Source organism: Ranitomeya imitator, chromosome 10 (genome assembly GCF_032444005.1).
Source record: "Ranitomeya imitator isolate aRanImi1 chromosome 10, aRanImi1.pri, whole genome shotgun sequence".
NCBI classification, from domain to species: Eukaryota; Metazoa; Chordata; class Amphibia; order Anura; family Dendrobatidae; genus Ranitomeya; species Ranitomeya imitator.
In genome coordinates, this window is record NC_091291.1 from 144,046,345 (window position 1) to 144,064,674 (window position 18,330).

Below are 18,330 nucleotides of genomic sequence, written 5' to 3' on the forward strand. Positions count from 1 at the left end.
TACCCAAACCGTACAATGGTAAATATTAAACCTTGCACTGAACTTAGAAATAGTGATGATTTATTGTAGTACGCTTTACAAACGTTTCGGTCACGTTTGACCTTCATCAGTGATGTATTATGTTCAATGGTATATTTGAGGATATCCGTAGGGATAGTTCCTAGTAGGTCTGTATTTTTGGTAGATTTAGGGATTGTGACGTGGATCTTTTGCTTGTGATGTAGGAGCATGTGAGTCTCAGATGTGGTGTCCACCGCTTGTCCAGGATGCCTGTCAGAGGGCTGTGTGGGCGCTGAGAGCATCCGGCTTCGCCATCAGTCACCCGTAACTCCGTTCATCGCTGCAGATCACAGCTCCATTCAGTGCGTAGCGGCCGCTGCCGGGTACTGCAGAACAGCTCCTGGTAGTTTGGATACATCAGCAATAGCTGTGCCCAGACAACCCTTCAACTAAGATAATGGTTCAAAGCTGCAGTGTAAAGCATGTAAAGTAGACAAATCCTGAGCCTCTGATGAACTGTGGCTGGTCAAAAGAGACACCTAATCATGGGGACCCTGCTGGGGAGCATCATGCTGTGTGGGGGGTTGTGGTGAGATCATAATATATGGAGGACTGTGGGGGCATCATGCTGTGTGGGGGGCTGTAGGGGCATCATGCTGTGTGGAGGCTGTAGGGGCATCACGCTGTGTGGGGGGCTGTAGGGGCATCATGTGTGGGAGGCTGTAGGGGCATCATGCTGTGTGGGGGGCTGTAGGGGCATCATGCTGTGTGGGGGGCTGTAGGGGCATTATGCTGTGTGGGGGGCTGTAGGGGCATCATGCTGTGTGGAGGCTGTAGGGGCATCACGCTGTGTGGGGGGCTGTAGGGGCATCATGTGTGGGAGGCTGTAGGGGCATCATGCTGTGTGGGGGGCTGTAGGAGCATCATGCTGTGTGGGGAGCTGTAGGGGCATCTTGCAGTGTGGTAGGCTGTAAAGGCATCATGCTGTGTGGGGGGCTGTAGGGGCATCATGCTGTGTGGGGGGCTGAAGGGGCATCATGCTGTGTGGGGGGGCTGTAAGGGCATCATGCTGTGTGGGGGGCTGTAGGGGCATCATGCTGTGTGGGGGCTGTAGGGGCATCATGCTGTGTGGGGGGCTGTAGGGGCATCATGCTGTGTGGGGGCTGTAGGGGCATCATGTTGTGTGGGAGGCATCATGCTGTGTGGGGGCTGAAGGGGCATCATGCTGTGTGGGGGGCTGTAGGGGCATCATGCTGTGGGGGGGGCGTAAGGGCATCATGCTGTGTGGGGGGCTGTAGGGGCATCATGCTGTGTGGGGGGCTGTAGGGGCATCATGCTTTGTGGGGGGCTGTAGGGGCATCATGCTGTGGTGGGGCTGTAGTGGCATCATGCTGTGTGGGGGGCTGTAGGGGCATCATGCTGTGGGGGGCTGTATGGGCATCATGCTGTGGGGGGCTGTACGGGCATCATGCTGTGGGGGGGCTGTAAGGTCATCGTGCTGTGGGGGGGCTGTAGGGGCATCGTGCTGTGGGGGGGCTGTAGGGGCATCATGCTGTGGGGGCATCATGCTGTGTGGGGGGCTGTAGGGGCATCATGCTGTAGGGGCATCATGCTGTGTGGGGGGCTGTAGGGGCATCATGCTGTGTGGGGGGTTTGGGGGCATCATGCTGTGTGGGGGGCTATAGGGGCATGATGCTGTATGGGGGGCTGTAGGGGCATCATGCTGTGTGGGGGCTGTGGGCATCATGCTGTGTGGAGGGCTGTAGGAGCATCATGCTGTGTGGGGGGCTGTAGGGACATGATGCTGTATGGAGGGCTGTAGGGGCATGATGCTGTGTGGGGGGCTGTAGGGGCACCATGCTGTGTGGGGGCTGTAGGGGCATCATGCTGTGTGCAGGGCTGTAGGAGCATAATGCTGTGAGGGGGCTGTAGGGGCATCATGCTGTGTGGGGGGCTGTAGGGGCATCATGCTGTGGGGGGGCTGTAAGGGCATCATGCTGTGTTGGGGCTGTAGGGTCATCATGCTGTGGGGGGGCTGTAGGGGCATCATGCTGTGTGGGGGGCTGTAGGAGCATCATGCTGTGTGGGGGCTGTAGGAGCATCATGCTTTGTGGGGGGCTGTAGGGGCATCATGCTGTGGGGGGGGGGCTGTAGGGGCATCATGCTGTGGGGGGGCTGTAAGGTCATCATGCTGTGGGGGGCTGTAGGGGCATCATGCTGTGGGGGGCTGTGGGGGCATCATGCTGTGTAGGGGGCTGTAGGGGCATCATGCTGTAGGGGCATCCTGCTGTGTGGGGGCTGTGGGCATCATGCTCTGTGGAGGGCTGTAGGAGCATCATGCTGTGTGGGGGGCTGTAGGGACATGATGCTGTATGGAGGGCTGTAGGGGCATGATGCTGTGTGGGGGGCTGTAGGGGCACCATGCTGTGTGGGGGCTGTAGGGGAATCATGCTGTGTGGGGGCTGTAGGGGCATCATGCTGTGTGCAGGGCTGTAGGAGCATCATGCTGTGAGGGGGCTGTAGGGGCATCATGCTGTGTGGGGGGCTGTAGGGGCATCATGCTGTGGGGGGGCTGTAAGGGCATCATGCTGTGTTGGGGCTGTAGGGTCATCATGCTGTGGGGGGGCTGTAGGGGCATCATGCTGTGTGGGGGGCTGTAGGAGCATCATGCTTTGTGGGGGGCTGTAGGGGCATCATGCTGTGTGGGGGGCAGTAGGGGTAGCATACTGTGTGTTGGGAACACTGTGATATGTGGGTGATGAACTGTGGAGACGTCATTATTTGTGTATGGGGAGAACTGCAGGGGAATTTACTGTGGCAACCTCATACTGTGTGTAGAATGAGGGAATTATGGGGGGCAGCTTAGTCTATGAGGGCCATGAAGGGGTAGGCCGGGGTCACACTTGAAAGTGTGAGTTGTGTGCCAACTCACACAAGTCTTTCGCCTCAATACCCGGCACTCAGGACAGGAGCGTGCGGATACATGTAGTTCTATGAGGTCCCGGCAGTGCAAGGTATTGAGGGAAAAGACTTGTGTGAGTTTCTCACATTGCACTCACAAGTGTGACTCCGGCCGTATAATAGTGAGAACACAGATGGACTCCAATAGGGGCACAATGAACCTGTGGGGGGACAGAGGGGCCCAATTAGCACTTTGGCTCTGGGGCCCCACGATTTCTATGTACGCTCCTGGTCTTCTGGAGATGGCGTTATAATGGCTGCTCCCTTCCTTCACAGGTTTCCTAATCAACAAAATACAACTCTAAAAAGGCGCAAATCACCTGATGAATTTGTCTCAAACAAAAAAGTCACTAACTGAGAGGCATTCACTCCGAAACACTGGAGAAACCCACTGATGAAACCCACTGGTGAAACCCACTGGTGAAACCCACTGATGAAACCCACTGATGAAATCCACTGATGAAACCCACTAGGGTTGAGCGACCTTGACTTTTTTAGGGTCGAGTCGAGTGAAATCGGCCGATTATGGCGAAAAGTCGAGGATCGACTGAAACACGAAACCCAATGCAAAGCCAATGGGATTTTTTTTTTTTTTTTTTTTTTTCTTCTCTCTCTCTCTCTCTCTCTCTCTCAACTGAAAAGCTGGTGTTAAACATTGCGAATCGCTACAGCGCACAAGCGACAACATGGCGATAGGTCTTAGGGACGTGGACGCCTATGTCATCACTCTGCCCACGCCCCTTCATTGGCTGAAAAAAATGGCGCCAAGCGCGTCATACGAAACGCGACTTTGGCGCGAAAGTCGCGGACCGCATGGCCGACCCCACACAGGGATCGGGTCGGGTTTCATGAAACCCGACTTTGCCAAAAGTCGGCGACTTTTGAAAATGAACGATCCGTTTCGCTCAACCCTAAAACCCACTGATGAAACCCACTGGTGAAACCCACTGGTGAAACCCACTGATGAAACCCACTGATGAAACCCACTGGTGAAACCCACTGATGAAACCCACTGATGAAATCCACTGATGAAACCCACTGATGAAACCCACTGGTGAAACCCACTGGTGAAACCCACTGATGAAACCCACTGGTGAAACCCACTGATGAAACCCACTGATGAAACCCACTGGTGAAACCCACTGGTGAAACCCACTGATGAAACCCACTGGTGAAACCCACTGATGAAACCCACTGATGAAACCCACTGATGAAATCCACTGGTGAAACCCACTGATGAAACCCACTGGTGAAACCCACTGATGAAACCCACTGATGAAATCCACTGATGAAACCCACTGGTGAAACCCACTGGTGAAACCCACTGGTGAAACCCACTGATGAAACCCACTGGTGAAACCCACTGATGAAACCCACTGATGAAACCCACTGATGAAATCCACTGGTGAAACCCACTGATGAAACCCACTGGTGAAACCCACTGATGAAACCCACTGGTGAAACCCACTGGTGAAACCCACTGATGATCACCACCTGGGTCTTTTTATCCACATGATGCGTTTGCTACAATAATATGACATTAGGCGGATTATCGGGGGTTACATCTTTTTACTTCTGACAGCGGTCGCTGCGATCAATGTGTCCAGCGAGAATCTTCATTATCTCGTCCCTGCTGGATCGTGTGCTCTTCACTCATTGACACAGAAATATCAGATTACACAACAGATATTGACGGGAGAGCTGGTAACTTGGAATCAATGGATTGGTCCCTATTTTATAACGATTACTGTACCATCGGAAGTGATAATGATAATTGGATCGCCTTGTAGAGCTACTTTCCGTGTCATCTTTACCTGGAAAGAGATAAAGCCTTTATTATAGCCCATGTGCCTGTAACCATATACCTGCATTATTATTATACCCCTGGGCACCTCACTTACCATTTTTGCCCAGTAGGTGGCGAGGTGGCCGCACATCAGGTGTATATTGAAGCCCAAATCCACAGGTTTCGCCTCTTCTACTGCGGTAAAGCTGAGGGCGATGGTGTTCCCCAGAGTGGAGTTCTGTGGGGTCAATGGAAAGAGATGGTGATAAAGAAGACCCCTCCTCACACCATTGTCACAGGCCGACCCCCCCAAGACCAGGGGTCTGATCTTTGGATTACAGAGAAGGAATCAGTCGTTAGAAATGTATCAACCTGACACTGAACATAAAGAGAAATGAGTAATGTTGTATCACATCTTCATGTTCATTCTCATACAGTCTAAAACTTAACATGGAAAAACTGAACTCATCATCTGTCTATGATCATCTGTCTATCATCCCCCCCCCAACCTATCGTTCACAGATCCGATGAAACAAGCTGTCACTTATGTGCAGGATATCGGTGGACGTCCGACCTCTGGGACCCGCACTCATCAGCAGGATGGAGAATTTTTATACCCGAAGGCCAACCTTTCTCCCCGTAGGGAATGAATGGAGCGGCGGTGTGGACTGCGCATGTCCAGCGGTCAGACCTGCAACAATCACTACAGACTCGAGGTGTGTGATCACTTGATAAGGACTCCTCACTTTTCCCACTCTCAGAAGTCAGATGCTACTAGATAACCTTTGGTTTCATTCTATCAGACCTCAAATCTAAGTCACCACATCCTGCTTCTTCAAGAACATTTCCTAAATTTCCTCCTTTTCTGACTTGGAATAGATCAAAAAGCTTGTGGCAGCCCTCATCATCTCCCGCCTGAACTGCTGCAACATCTCCAATCTGCCCAGATATCCTTCTGACACATGACCTCCAGTCTAGGACCTGTTCTCTCCATACAATCAGCCCTAATCTCCTGACACCTCCCTACATATAGGAGACTGGATCAGGAGGACGTGACACGGGGACTTACACTGGCCTCGTAGTGCTCTATTGTCCGCTGCAGGTCCGCTTGGGACGGGGTTGTAGACTCATCCATTCTCAGCAGGTAGCAGCGGTTCTCAGTCCGGATCCCAATGAGTTTCTGGGCAGGAATAAAACATATAATAAAGCAGGAAGAAGACTTACTTTTCTTTGAAAGCTGGGTGATCGCCCCCTGGCAGTATTTCCTATAAGATAAGTTTGGACTTTTGGAAGGTTTGGTAACCCCGGTGGAGGACATCATGGCAGTCACGTCTCACCAATCCCATAAACAGATCTTACCTGGTTGTAGTCCAGGAGCACGGAGGCAGAAAACTTATCGGATGTGAGGAATATGGCGAATACGTTCCCCCCATCGTGACTATAAAATGTCTGATGGACGCTCCCTCCGGCCCCCGAAGTGTAGGACATCTCCACCATCTGCAATAAGGATTGTTACATTGTAACAAGAAATCGATAAAGACGAGGATAAAGTGAGATAAGACGGGATCTATAGGCGGCTGCGGGAATCTCAAGTGCCTGCACAATGATGTCCAGGTGTGAATGAGGTGTGATTGAGGTGGGGTCCCACACAGTGGTCGGTGGGCGCCAGGCGTGGCAGCGACTTTCCACCTGATTATTACAGACTAGATGGTGGCCCGATTCTAACGCATCGGGTATTCTAGAATATGTAGGCGTAGTGTATAGCACAGCCCACATAGTATATTACACAGCCCACGTAGTACATTGCGCAGCCCACGTAGTATATTGTGCAGCCCACGTAGTACATTGCGCAGCCCACGTAGTATATTGTGCAGCCCACGTAGTATGTTGCCCAGCCCACGTAGTATATTGTGCAGCCCACGTAGTATGTTGCCCAGCCCACATAGTATATTGCGCAGCCCACGTTGTATATTGCGCAGCCTACGTAGTATTTAGCAGTGTGGGCATCATATCCCTGTTAAAAAAAAAAGAATTAAAATAAAAAATCGTTATATACTCACCCTCCGTTGGCCCCTCGGATCAAAGCGGTTACCGACGCTTCTCGTGCGCTCCCGTCTCAAGAGTGCATTGTGGTCTCTTGCGTGATGATGACGTAGCGCGAGACCGCTACGCCATCATCTCGCGAGATCGCAGAATGGACCGGTTACCGGAGCGTCGCGAGCGGGAAAGGCCTGTTGTGGATCCGAGGGGCCGACGGACGGTGAGTATATAACGATTTTTTATATTATTTTTAACATTAGATCTTTTTACTATTGATGCCGCATAAGCAGCATCAATAGTAAAACGTCGGTCACACAGGGTTAATAGCAGCATTAACTGAGTGCGTTACACCGCGGCATAACACTGACATTAACCCTGTGTGAGCGGTGACCGGAGGGGAGTACGCGGGCGCCGGGCACTGACTGCGGGGAGGAAGGAGCGGCCATTTTCTTCCGGACTGTGCCCGTCGCTGATTGGTCGTGGCTGTTTTGCCGCGACCAATCAGCGACTTGGATTTCCATGACAGACAGAGGCTGCGACCAATGAATATCCGTGACAGACAGACGGAAGTGACCCTTAGACAATTATATAGTAGATTCATTGCTGGATACTTTTTATTGGCTGAATTGTTTATGGAAATCTCCGACTATTAGTAATAGGTAAGCAGTCAGACATTAGTCTCTAACAATAAAGTGGAAATCTGCTCGGAGTCCTGAAGACACAAGTTCAATCCGTCAACAGCAACTTGATGATTGTTTTCAGGAGGAAACAAGAGATTTAGTTTTTATTGACTAAAACTTAAGAATAAACTGAGATACATTGTATTCTAGGTGGAGTGTCACCTTCTCTGCGTTCTTCTGGTTCATGTAAATGGTAATGGTAACGATGATGGCGATTGTCACAGCGAGGATGAGTCCGGTCACAATGGCCACCAACCACTTCTTCCTGGGATCTAGTGGTTTGGAAATCAGGCTGTATGGCTGACGGGGAGATACGTACATTATAGGATCACTATTCTTATATATACCGGACCTTGTATTATTACTAGCCCCCATATAAAGTCAGATTTTACTAGCCGTCTAAATGTCATATATCTTTACTAACCCCCTATTGTCACGATTCCCCTGACCGCTGTCACCACTGGGTCAGGATTCACACCGTGACCGTCACCCCTACGTCACGGATCAGGGTGACTTTAGGCCAACAGACGGCTATCACATGTGCAGGGGGGCTTATCTTAGTTATCCCTCCACTGCTAACAATGTGATGAAAAACCACACACAAGGCTATTGACCTCTTAGTTTACAGCAGGGGCTTATTCTAGGTATCCCACTGCTTTTCTATATACCACGAACTGCAGGGATTTATGTATATCCCGCTTACAGTTCCACTTAACACTTGCAGCTCTCTGGCGCCCCCTTAGTCTCAGGTCAGATTAGGTACTGCACCCTGGGTAATTAGTCGCCAGAAAGGCTGCCTGCTATGTACTGGCTATTGGGCACGCTGCAGCGACGCGATAACTACTCCCACTCAGGCAGGAACAATAATTATTAAAGCCGCAGCCGCTACCACATAACCCAAAAGTCTGCACACTATCGGTATCACTGCCACCAGCTTCGATTAAACGGGTCCGAAGCTAACCCAACACAACAGTAACAGTAGCGTATTTCACTTCAGAAGACTGGGTAAGTGTAGAGCATGGAGAACTGAACTAACATATAATAGTATGTCCCCTTAAAAATAATTAGGCCGTGCTTTATCAAAAATAGTTTATAAAGATGTTACAAATGAGACAATTGCAAATATGTACATGGGTAATTATAACATAAAGGGAATAAATGAGAAAAGATAACACTCACATATTAAAAGCATTGCAGGCATCCAGGCTAGTGCAGTTTCCATACATCCCAGTCCATGGGATGTACCAGCTCTTCCAGGACAATAGGACAAAAAAGTCCAGAAGGAGAAATCAGCAAAAAGTGACTCCTCAGAGCCTGCCAGACACTTAAAACATTAAGGCGGTGACATCACAGAAAGGCTGGCTTATCCAGACCCTCCTCTCTCTACATTCTGCATAAACTTTAAACTATTCTCTCTGATTTCTATAACTTCACTACAAAACATGTCAGCGTCCTAAAAAGCTCATCATTCATCTCAGATTAACGTGAGCATTCTAATGAGATCAAATATGTCCTATCTGGGATACATATTTACAGAGAAAACCCTACTTCTTTACCAGATGGAGTTAGAAACTCGTGTTTCATGAGATGTGTAGCTACACCGAGTGGGACTACGAATATATATTTTCGTATTTCTAGCTTAAATCGTTTGCCTAATATCTAACAAAAACTAAACAAAGAATCTTTCATGGCTTTTTGGAGCCATTTTTCCTGTTCTAGCTGGACAAAGCTTACACAGGAAATGCCAGTCGTAAATTCCGTTCGGCCATAAAACTTCTAACCCCCACACTCTCTGAGAAGGAAAGCCAGGAATTTGCAGCTACAACTGTTACTCCAAGAAGGGGGGCTTAGCCCACACAGGCTAGAGAACTACTTATGATATTTCATACCATATCGTGACACCTCCCCCTTTTGGTGTGCGCTAGGGAGGCAGTACCCCACGGTATGCCTCCATGGGCACCTCAGTAGGTTCACCCTGGCGGGAGAGTCCATCTGCATTCCCATGCTCTTTGCCCGTTTTATGTTCAATGGTGAAGTCAAACTGCTGAAGGGCAAGGCTCCAGCGTAGCAACCTGCCGTTGGTTCCACACATGGCGTTTAGCCAGCGCAGAGGGTTGTGGTCGGTCACCACAGTGAAGGTGTGACCGTACAAGTAGGGCTGCAAGCGCTGCAGGGCCCAGACTATGGCCAGGCACTCCTTCTCGATGGTGGAGTAGGCCACTTCCCTCGGCAAAAGTTTCCGACTCAGGTATAACACGGGGTGCTCTTGGTCCTCCGAGTCAACCTGGCTGAGTACAGCACCAAGGCCAAACTCGCTGGCGTCGGTCTGCACCAAGAACGGTCGACTGCTGTCGACTGCTTTCAACACAGGGGCGTTGCACAGTGCGGTTTTCAACGCCTTGAAAGCCCCCTCACAGCCATCTGTCCAGTTGACGATGTGGGGTAGCTTCTTCCTGGTGAGGTCCGTCAAAGGTTTTGCCAGGCTACTATAGTGCGGTACGAAGCGCCTATAGTACCCTGCAGTGCCCAAGAAGGACATCACCTGTTTCTTGGTCACGGGAGTGGGCCAGTTCACGATCGCGCCCACTTTCTCCGGCTCTGGCTTCAGGGTGCCTCCGCCTACCCGGTGTCCTAGGTAGTGAACCTCCCTCTTGCCCATCTGACACTTCCCCGGCTTGATAGTCAGTCCTGCTTGGTGAATCCGCCTGAGCACCTCCTCGAGATGCTGCAGGTGTTCCTTCCAGGAGGGACTGAAGATGGCAATGTCATCCAAGTACGCCACGGCGTACGTCTCCAGTCCCTGAAGCAGGCGGTTGACCATCCGCTGGAAAGTGGCAGGGGCATTCTTCATGCCGAAGGGCATGACCGTGGACTCGTACAGTCCAAAGGGTGTGATAAAGGCGGACTTCTCCTGCGCCTCGGGGCTCAGGGGAATCTGCCAGTATCCTCTACTCAAATCCATTATTGTCAGGTATTTTGCGCCAGCTAACTTCTCAAGCAGCTCCTCGATGCGCGGCATTGGGTGCGCATCCGAGGCGGTGATGGCGTTGAGCCCCCTGTAGTCCACGCAGAACCGGGTGGTCCGGTCCTTCTTTGGCACGAGAACTACAGGTGATGCCCACGCGCTCTTTGACCGCCGAATCACCCCCAGCTGTAACATCTCATCGATCTCTTGGCGCATAGTCTGCTGCACCTGGTCAGAGATTCGATAGGGTGTTCGCCGTAGTGGGGCGTGATTCCCGGTGTCCACCTCGTGGACTGCTAACTCAGTCCTCCCAGGTCGGTTGGAGAACACGACCCGGAAAGGTTCCAGGGTGGTTTGCAACTGCACCCGCTGGGGTTCAGTTAACGAGGCGCTTACCTCCACATCCTCGATGGACCCATTGGCCTTGGCTTGGGCCAGCAAGTCCAGGAGGGTGTCTTCCTCACCGTCTTCGGGCAAGCTGCAGACCGGTAGGACGAAAGGTTCACGTTCGTGATGAGCCTTCATCATGTTGACGTGAAAGGCCTTTCGCCTACCCCGAGCGTGGTCAAGCGTGACCACGTACGTGACCGGGTTGAGCTGTTGGTGGACGACGTACGGGCCCTCCCAGGCGACCTGAAGCTTATCCGTTGGTACAGGGACCAGCACCCACACCTTTTGACCCACGTGGTAGGTCCGCTCCCGGGCGTTCTGGTCGTACCAGTGCTTCTGATCAGCCTGAGCCTGCGTCATGTTGTCATGCACCAACTGCGTCAAGGTCTGCATCTTGTCACGGAAGCGCATGACATACTCCACTATGGACACTTCAGAAGGGTTTGGCTCCTCTTCCCAGGATTCTCTTACCAACCCAAGGGGTCCCCGGACTCACCTGCTGTACAGGAGCTCGAAGGGATGTATGGAAACTGCACTAGCCTGGATGCCTGCAATGCTTTTAATATGTGAGTGTTATCTTTTCTCATTTATTCCCTTTATGTTATAATTACCCATGTACATATTTGCAATTGTCTCATTTGTAACATCTTTATAAACTATTTTTGATAAAGCACGGCCTAATTATTTTTAAGGGGACATACTATTATATGTTAGTTCAGTTCTCCATGCTCTACACTTACCCAGTCTTCTGAAGTGAAATACGCTACTGTTACTGTTGTGTTGGGTTAGCTTCGGACCCGTTTAATCGAAGCTGGTGGCAGTGATACCGATAGTGTGCAGACTTTTGGGTTATGTGGTAGCGGCTGCGGCTTTAATAATTATTGTTCCTGCCTGAGTGGGAGTAGTTATCGCGTCGCTGCAGCGTGCCCAATAGCCAGTACATAGCAGGCAGCCTTTCTGGCGACTAATTACCCAGGGTGCAGTACCTAATCTGACCTGAGACTAAGGGGGCGCCAGAGAGCTGCAAGTGTTAAGTGGAACTGTAAGCGGGATATACATAAATCCCTGCAGTTCGTGGTATATAGAAAAGCAGTGGGATACCTAGAATAAGCCCCTGCTGTAAACTAAGAGGTCAATAGCCTTGTGTGTGGTTTTTCATCACATTGTTAGCAGTGGAGGGATAACTAAGATAAGCCCCCCTGCACATGTGATAGCCGTCTGTTGGCCTAAAGTCACCCTGATCCGTGACGTAGGGGTGACGGTCACGGTGTGAATCCTGACCCAGTGGTGACAGCGGTCAGGGGAATCGTGACAATTGGTGGCAGCGGTGGGATAACTACTCCCACTCAGGCAGGAACAATAATTATTAAAGCCGCAGCCGCTACCACATAACCCAAAAGTCTGCACACTATCGGTATCACTGCCACCAGCTTCGATTAAACGGGTCCGAAGCTAACCCAACACAACAGTAACAGTAGCGTATTTCACTTCAGAAGACTGGGTAAGTGTAGAGCATGGAGAACTGAACTAACATATAATAGTATGTCCCCTTAAAAATAATTAGGCCGTGCTTTATCAAAAATAGTTTATAAAGATGTTACAAATGAGACAATTGCAAATATGTACATGGGTAATTATAACATAAAGGGAATAAATGAGAAAAGATAACACTCACATATTAAAAGCATTGCAGGCATCCAGGCTAGTGCAGTTTCCATACATCCCAGTCCATGGGATGTACCAGCTCTTCCAGGACAATAGGACAAAAAAGTCCAGAAGGAGAAATCAGCAAAAAGTGACTCCTCAGAGCCTGCCAGACACTTAAAACATTAAGGCGGTGACATCACAGAAAGGCTGGCTTATCCAGACCCTCCTCTCTCTACATTCTGCATAAACTTTAAACTATTCTCTCTGATTTCTATAACTTCACTACAAAACATGTCAGCGTCCTAAAAAGCTCATCATTCATCTCAGATTAACGTGAGCATTCTAATGAGATCAAATATGTCCTATCTGGGATACATATTTACAGAGAAAACCCTACTTCTTTACCAGATGGAGTTAGAAACTCGTGTTTCATGAGATGTGTAGCTACACCGAGTGGGACTACGAATATATATTTTCGTATTTCTAGCTTAAATCGTTTGCCTAATATCTAACAAAAACTAAACAAAGAATCTTTCATGGCTTTTTGGAGCCATTTTTCCTGTTCTAGCTGGACAAAGCTTACACAGGAAATGCCAGTCGTAAATTCCGTTCGGCCATAAAACTTCTAACCCCCACACTCTCTGAGAAGGAAAGCCAGGAATTTGCAGCTACAACTGTTACTCCAAGAAGGGGGGCTTAGCCCACACAGGCTAGAGAACTACTTATGATATTTCATACCATATCGTGACACCTATATACTGTACTTTATTATAAGCCCCTATATACTGTACATTATCAGCTCCTATATGATGTGTTACATTATTATTGTCCCCTATATACTGCACATGATTATTAGCCCCTATGTGATGTGTTACATTATTATTAGCCCCTATATACTACACATTATTATTAGCCCTATGTGATGTGTTACATTATTGTTAGCCCCTATATACTACACATTATTAGCCCTATGTGATGTGTTACATTATTATTGTCCCATATATACTACACATTATTATTAGCCCTATGTGATGTGTTACATTATTGTTGCCCCCTATATACTACACATTATTATTAGCCCTATGTGATGTGTTACATTATTATTAGCCCCTATATACTACACATTATTAGCCCTATGTGATGTGTTACATTATTATTGCCCCCTGTATACTGCACATTATTATTAGCCCCTATGTGATGTGTTACATTATTATTAGCCCCTATATACTGTATCTTATTATTAGCCCTATATGATGTGTTACATTATTATTGTCCCATATATACTGCACATTATTATTAGCCCCTATGTGATGTGTTACATTATTATTGCCCCCTATATACTGCACATTATTATTAGCCCCTATGTGATGTGTTACATTATTATTGTCCCCTATATACTGCACATTATTATTAGACCCTTATGTGATGTGTTACATTATTATGGTCCCCTATATACTGCACATTATTAGCCCCTATGTGATGTGTACATTATTATTGTCCCCTATATACTGCACATTATTATTAGCCCCTATGTGATGTGTTACATTATTGTTGCCCCCTATATACTGCACATTATTATTAGCCCCTATGTGATGTGTTACATTATTGTTGCCCCCTATATACTGCACATTATTATTAGCCCCTATGTGATGTGTACATTATTATTAGCCCCTATATACTGCACATTACTATTAGCCCCTATGTGATGTGTTACATTATTGTTGCCCCCTATATACTGCACATTATTATTAGCCCCTATGTGATGTGTACATTATTATTAGCCCCTATATACTGCACATTACTATTAGCCCCTATGTGATGTGTTACATTATTGTTGCCCCCTATATACTGCACATTATTATTAACCCCTATGTGATGTGTTACATTATTATTGTCGCCTATATACTGCACATTATTATTAGTCCATATGGGATGTGTTACATTATTATTGCCCCCTATATACTGCACATTATTATTAACCCCTATGTGATGTGTTACATTATTATTATCCCCTATATACTACACATTATTATTAGCCCCTATGTGATGTGTTACATTATTGTTGCCCCCTATATACTGCACATTATTATTAGCCCCTATGTGATGTGATACATTATTATTGTCCCCTATATACTGCACATTATTATTAGCCCCTATGTGATGTGATACATTATTATTGTCCCCTATATACTGCACATTATTATTAGCCCCTATGTGATGTGATACATTATTATTGTCCCCTATATACTGCACATTATTATTAGCCCTATGTGATGTGTTACATTATTGTTGCCCCCTATATACTGCACATTATTATTAGCCCCTATGTGATGTGTTACATTATTGTTGCCCCCTATATACTGCACATTATTATTAGCCCTATGTGATGTGTTACATTATTGTTGCCCCCTATATACTGTACCTTATTATTAGCCCCTATGTGATGTGTTACATTATTATTATCCCCTATATACTGCATATTATTATTAGACCCTATGTGATGTGTACATTATTATTGTCCCCTATGTACTGCACATTATTATTAGCCCCTATGGGATGTGTTACATTATTGTTGCCCCCTATATACTGCACATTATTATTAGCCCCTATGGGATGTGTTACATTATTGTTGCCCCCTATATACTGCACATTATTATTAGCCCCTATGTGATGTGTTACGTTATTGTTGCCCCCTATATACTGCACATTATTATTAGCCCTATGTGATGTGTTACATTATTGTTGCCCCCTATATACTGCACATTATTATTAGCCCCTATGGGATGTGTTACATTATTGTTGCCCCCTATATACTGCACATTATTATTAGCCCTATGTGATGTGTTACATTATTGTTGCCCCCTATATACTGCACATTATTACCCCTCACATAGCGCATATTATAATTTACAATCCTTGCTATCATTCTTACCGGCAGATTCATGTTGAGCTGTTCTTGTGTCTTTTGCTCCATGGCTTCTCTGGTCTGAAGCCTCCAGTCCCACTGGACTCTTTATAGGGAAGCTCTGGGCCTGGGGCTGTCCCTCAGAAGGAACTTGGAATGAGCACCGATTAGTAAAAGCGTTATTGATGCAGCCCTGGTGTCACACACGTCGCATGCACTTATTAACTGTGCCCTCAAGGCGTCATCAGATTCTCTAAAAAGACTTTTCTGCACCCTAATAATAATAAATCGTATTAGGGAACATTCCTCAGTTAAGGTCAGTGTTCATGGCTCCACCATAAGAAAGAGACCGGGCAAACATGGCCGAATGGCAGAGTTCCAAGACGAAAAACCACTGCAGAGCAATAGGAACATAAATGCTAATCTCAGTTTTACCCGAAAACATCTTGATGATCTCCAAGACATTTTGGAGAATACTCTGTGGACTGATGAGACAAAAGATGAACTTTTTGGAAGGTGTATGTCCCATTACATCTGGTATAGACGTAACAGAATTTCAGAAAAGAAACATCATACCAACAGTAAAACATGGTGGTGGTAGTGTGATAGTCTGGGGCAGTTTTTCTGCTTCAGGACCTGGAAGACTTGCTGTGGTAAATGGGACCATGAATTCTGCTGTCTACCAAAAAATCCGGAAGGAGAATGTCCAGCCATCTGTTCGTGACCTGAAGCTGAAGCGCACTTGGGTTATGCAGCAGGACAAGGATCCAAAACACATCAACATGTCCGCCTCTAAATGGCTTAAGAAAAACAAAATTAAGACTCTGGAGTGGCCTAGTCAGAGTCCTGACCTTAGTCCGATTGAGATGCTGTAATTACCTTAAAAAGGTGGTTCATGCTCAGAAACCTCCAATGTGGCTGAATTACAACAATTCTGCAAAGATGAATGGTCAAAATTCCTCCAGAGCATTTTAAAAGACTCTTTGTCAGTTATCGCAAACGCTTGATTGCAGTTGTTGCTGCTAGGGGCGGTCCGACCAGTTATTTGGTCTAGGGGGCAATCACTTTTTCACACAGGGCCCTGTAGGTTTGGATTTCTTTTACCCTTAATAATAAAGACCTTCATTTAGAAAGTGCATTTTATGTGTTATCTTTGTCTAGTATTTAAACTTGTTTGGTGATCTCAAACATTTAAAAGGGTGACAAACATGCAAAAGAATAGGAAATCAGGAAGGGGGTGAACACTTTTTCCACACAACTGTATGTGTCTCAGTCCCAGCATCCAGTGGTTTAGAGTCATACTCTGACCGTATGTTGTGGGTTCACAGCAACAGCTTCCAAATGCAAATGCTGTACCTGGAATCAACTCAAAGTCTTTAATCCATCATCAATTAACAAAGGAATAGCCCATGCAGTCCATTAACCCCTTTACCCCCAAGGGTGGTTTGCACGTTAATGACCAGGCCAATTTTTACAATTCTGACCACTGTCCCTTTATGAGGTTATAACTCCGAAACGCTTCAACGGATCCTGGTGATTCTGACATTGTTTTCTCGTGACATATTGTACTTCATGATAGTGGTAAAATTTCTTTGATAGTACCTGCGTTTATTTGTGAAAAAAACGGAAATTTGGCGAAAATTTTGAAAATTTCGCAATTTTCAAACTTTGAATTTTTATGCAATTAAATCACAGAGATATGTCACACAAAATACTTAATAAGTAACATTTCCCACATGTCTCCTTTACATCAGCATAATTTTGGAACCAATTTTTTTTTTTGTTAGGGAGTTATAAGGGTTAAAAGTTGACCAGCAATTTCTCATTTTTACAACACCATTTTTTTTTAGGGACCACGTCTCATTTGAAGTCATTTTGAGGGGTCTATATGATAGAAAATGCCCAAGTGTGACACCATTCTAAAAACTGCACCCCTCAAGGTGCTCAAAACCACATTCAAGAAGTTTATTAACCCTTCAGGTGTTTAATAGGAATTTTTGGAATGTTTAAATAAAAATGAACATTTAACTTTTTTACACAAAAAATTTACTTCAGCTCCAATTTGTTTTATTTTACCAAGGGTAACAGGAGAAATTGGACCCAAAAAGTTGTTGTCCAATTTGTCCTGAGTACGCTGATACCCCATATGTGGCAGTAAACCACTGTTTGGGCGCATGGGAGAGCTCGGAAGGGAAGGAGCGCTATTTGACTTTTCAATGCAAACTTGACAGGAATTGAGATGGGACGCCATGTTGCGTTTGGAGAGCCACTGATGTGCCTAAACATTGAAACCCCCCACAAGTGACACCATTTTGGAAAGTAGACCCCCTAAGGAACTTATCTGGATGTGTGGTGAGCACTTTGACCCACCAAGTGCTTCACAGAAGTTTATAATGCAGAACCGTAAAAATAAAAAATCATATTTTTTCACAAAAATTATATTTTTGCCCCCAATTTTTTATTTTTCCAAGGGTAAGAGAAGAAATTGGACCTCAAAAGTTGTTGTCCAATTTGTCCTGAGTACGCTGATACCCCATATGTGGCAGTAAACCACTGTTTGGGCGCATGGGAGAGCTCGGAAGGGAAGGAGCGCAGTTTGACTTTTCAATGCAAAATTGACAGAAATTGAGATGGGACGCCATGTTGCGTTTGGAGAGCCACTGATGTGCCTAAACATTGAAACCCCCCACAAGTGACACCATTTTGGAAAGTAGACCCCCTAAGGAACTTATCTAGAGGTGTGGTGAGCACTTTGACCCACCAAGTGCTTCACAGAAGTTTATAATGCAGAACCGTAAAAATAAAAAATCATATTTTTTCACAAAAATTATATTTTTGCCCCCAATTTTTTATTTTTCCAAGGGTAAGAGAAGAAATTGGACCTCAAAAGTTGTTGTCCAATTTGTCCCGAGTACGCTGATACCCCATATGTGGCAGTAAACCACTGTTTGGGCGC

The 18,330-nt window shown here is 46.7% G+C and overlaps 2 protein-coding genes across 7 annotated transcripts in view; one reads left to right on the top strand and one right to left on the bottom strand.

The window, feature by feature from the left end:
* LOC138651944 (surfactant protein C-like) overlaps positions 1 to 18,330 on the top strand; it is a 139,723-nt gene that overhangs the window by 73,865 nt on the left and 47,528 nt on the right. The window lies entirely within an intron of this gene.
* On the bottom strand, positions 4,511 to 15,557 carry LOC138651943 (surfactant protein C-like). 2 transcript variants are annotated; one of them, XM_069742566.1, is made up of 6 exons: positions 15,402 to 15,557; positions 7,630 to 7,767; positions 6,107 to 6,244; positions 5,817 to 5,927; positions 4,863 to 4,985; positions 4,511 to 4,775 (listed from the first exon to the last, which is right to left on the bottom strand). In XM_069742566.1, the coding sequence occupies exons 1-6, from the start codon at positions 15,441 to 15,443 to the stop codon at positions 4,692 to 4,694; spliced, it is 636 nt and encodes a 211-aa protein (XP_069598667.1). In that variant the 5' UTR covers positions 15,444 to 15,557; the 3' UTR covers positions 4,511 to 4,691. The 2 variants fall into 2 exon arrangements, with proteins under 2 accessions (XP_069598667.1, XP_069598668.1); XM_069742567.1 differs by lacking the exon at positions 7,630 to 7,767 and having other exon boundaries at positions 15,402 to 15,458.

What these genes read in the sequence shown, in the direction of transcription:
- LOC138651943 (XM_069742566.1), bottom strand. Translation starts at nt 15,443, where the DNA reads ATGGAGCAAAAGACACAAGAACAGCTCAACATGAATCTGCCG. An exon ending in ACCAGAAGAACGCAGAGAAG is followed by an intron (nt 6,245 to 7,629) that starts GTGACACTCCAC and finishes TCCTTATTGCAG; the next exon opens with ATGGTGGAGATGTCCTACAC. An exon ending in CCACCTACTGGGCAAAAATG is followed by an intron (nt 4,776 to 4,862) that starts GTAAGTGAGGTG and finishes ATCTCTTTCCAG; the next exon opens with GTAAAGATGACACGGAAAGT.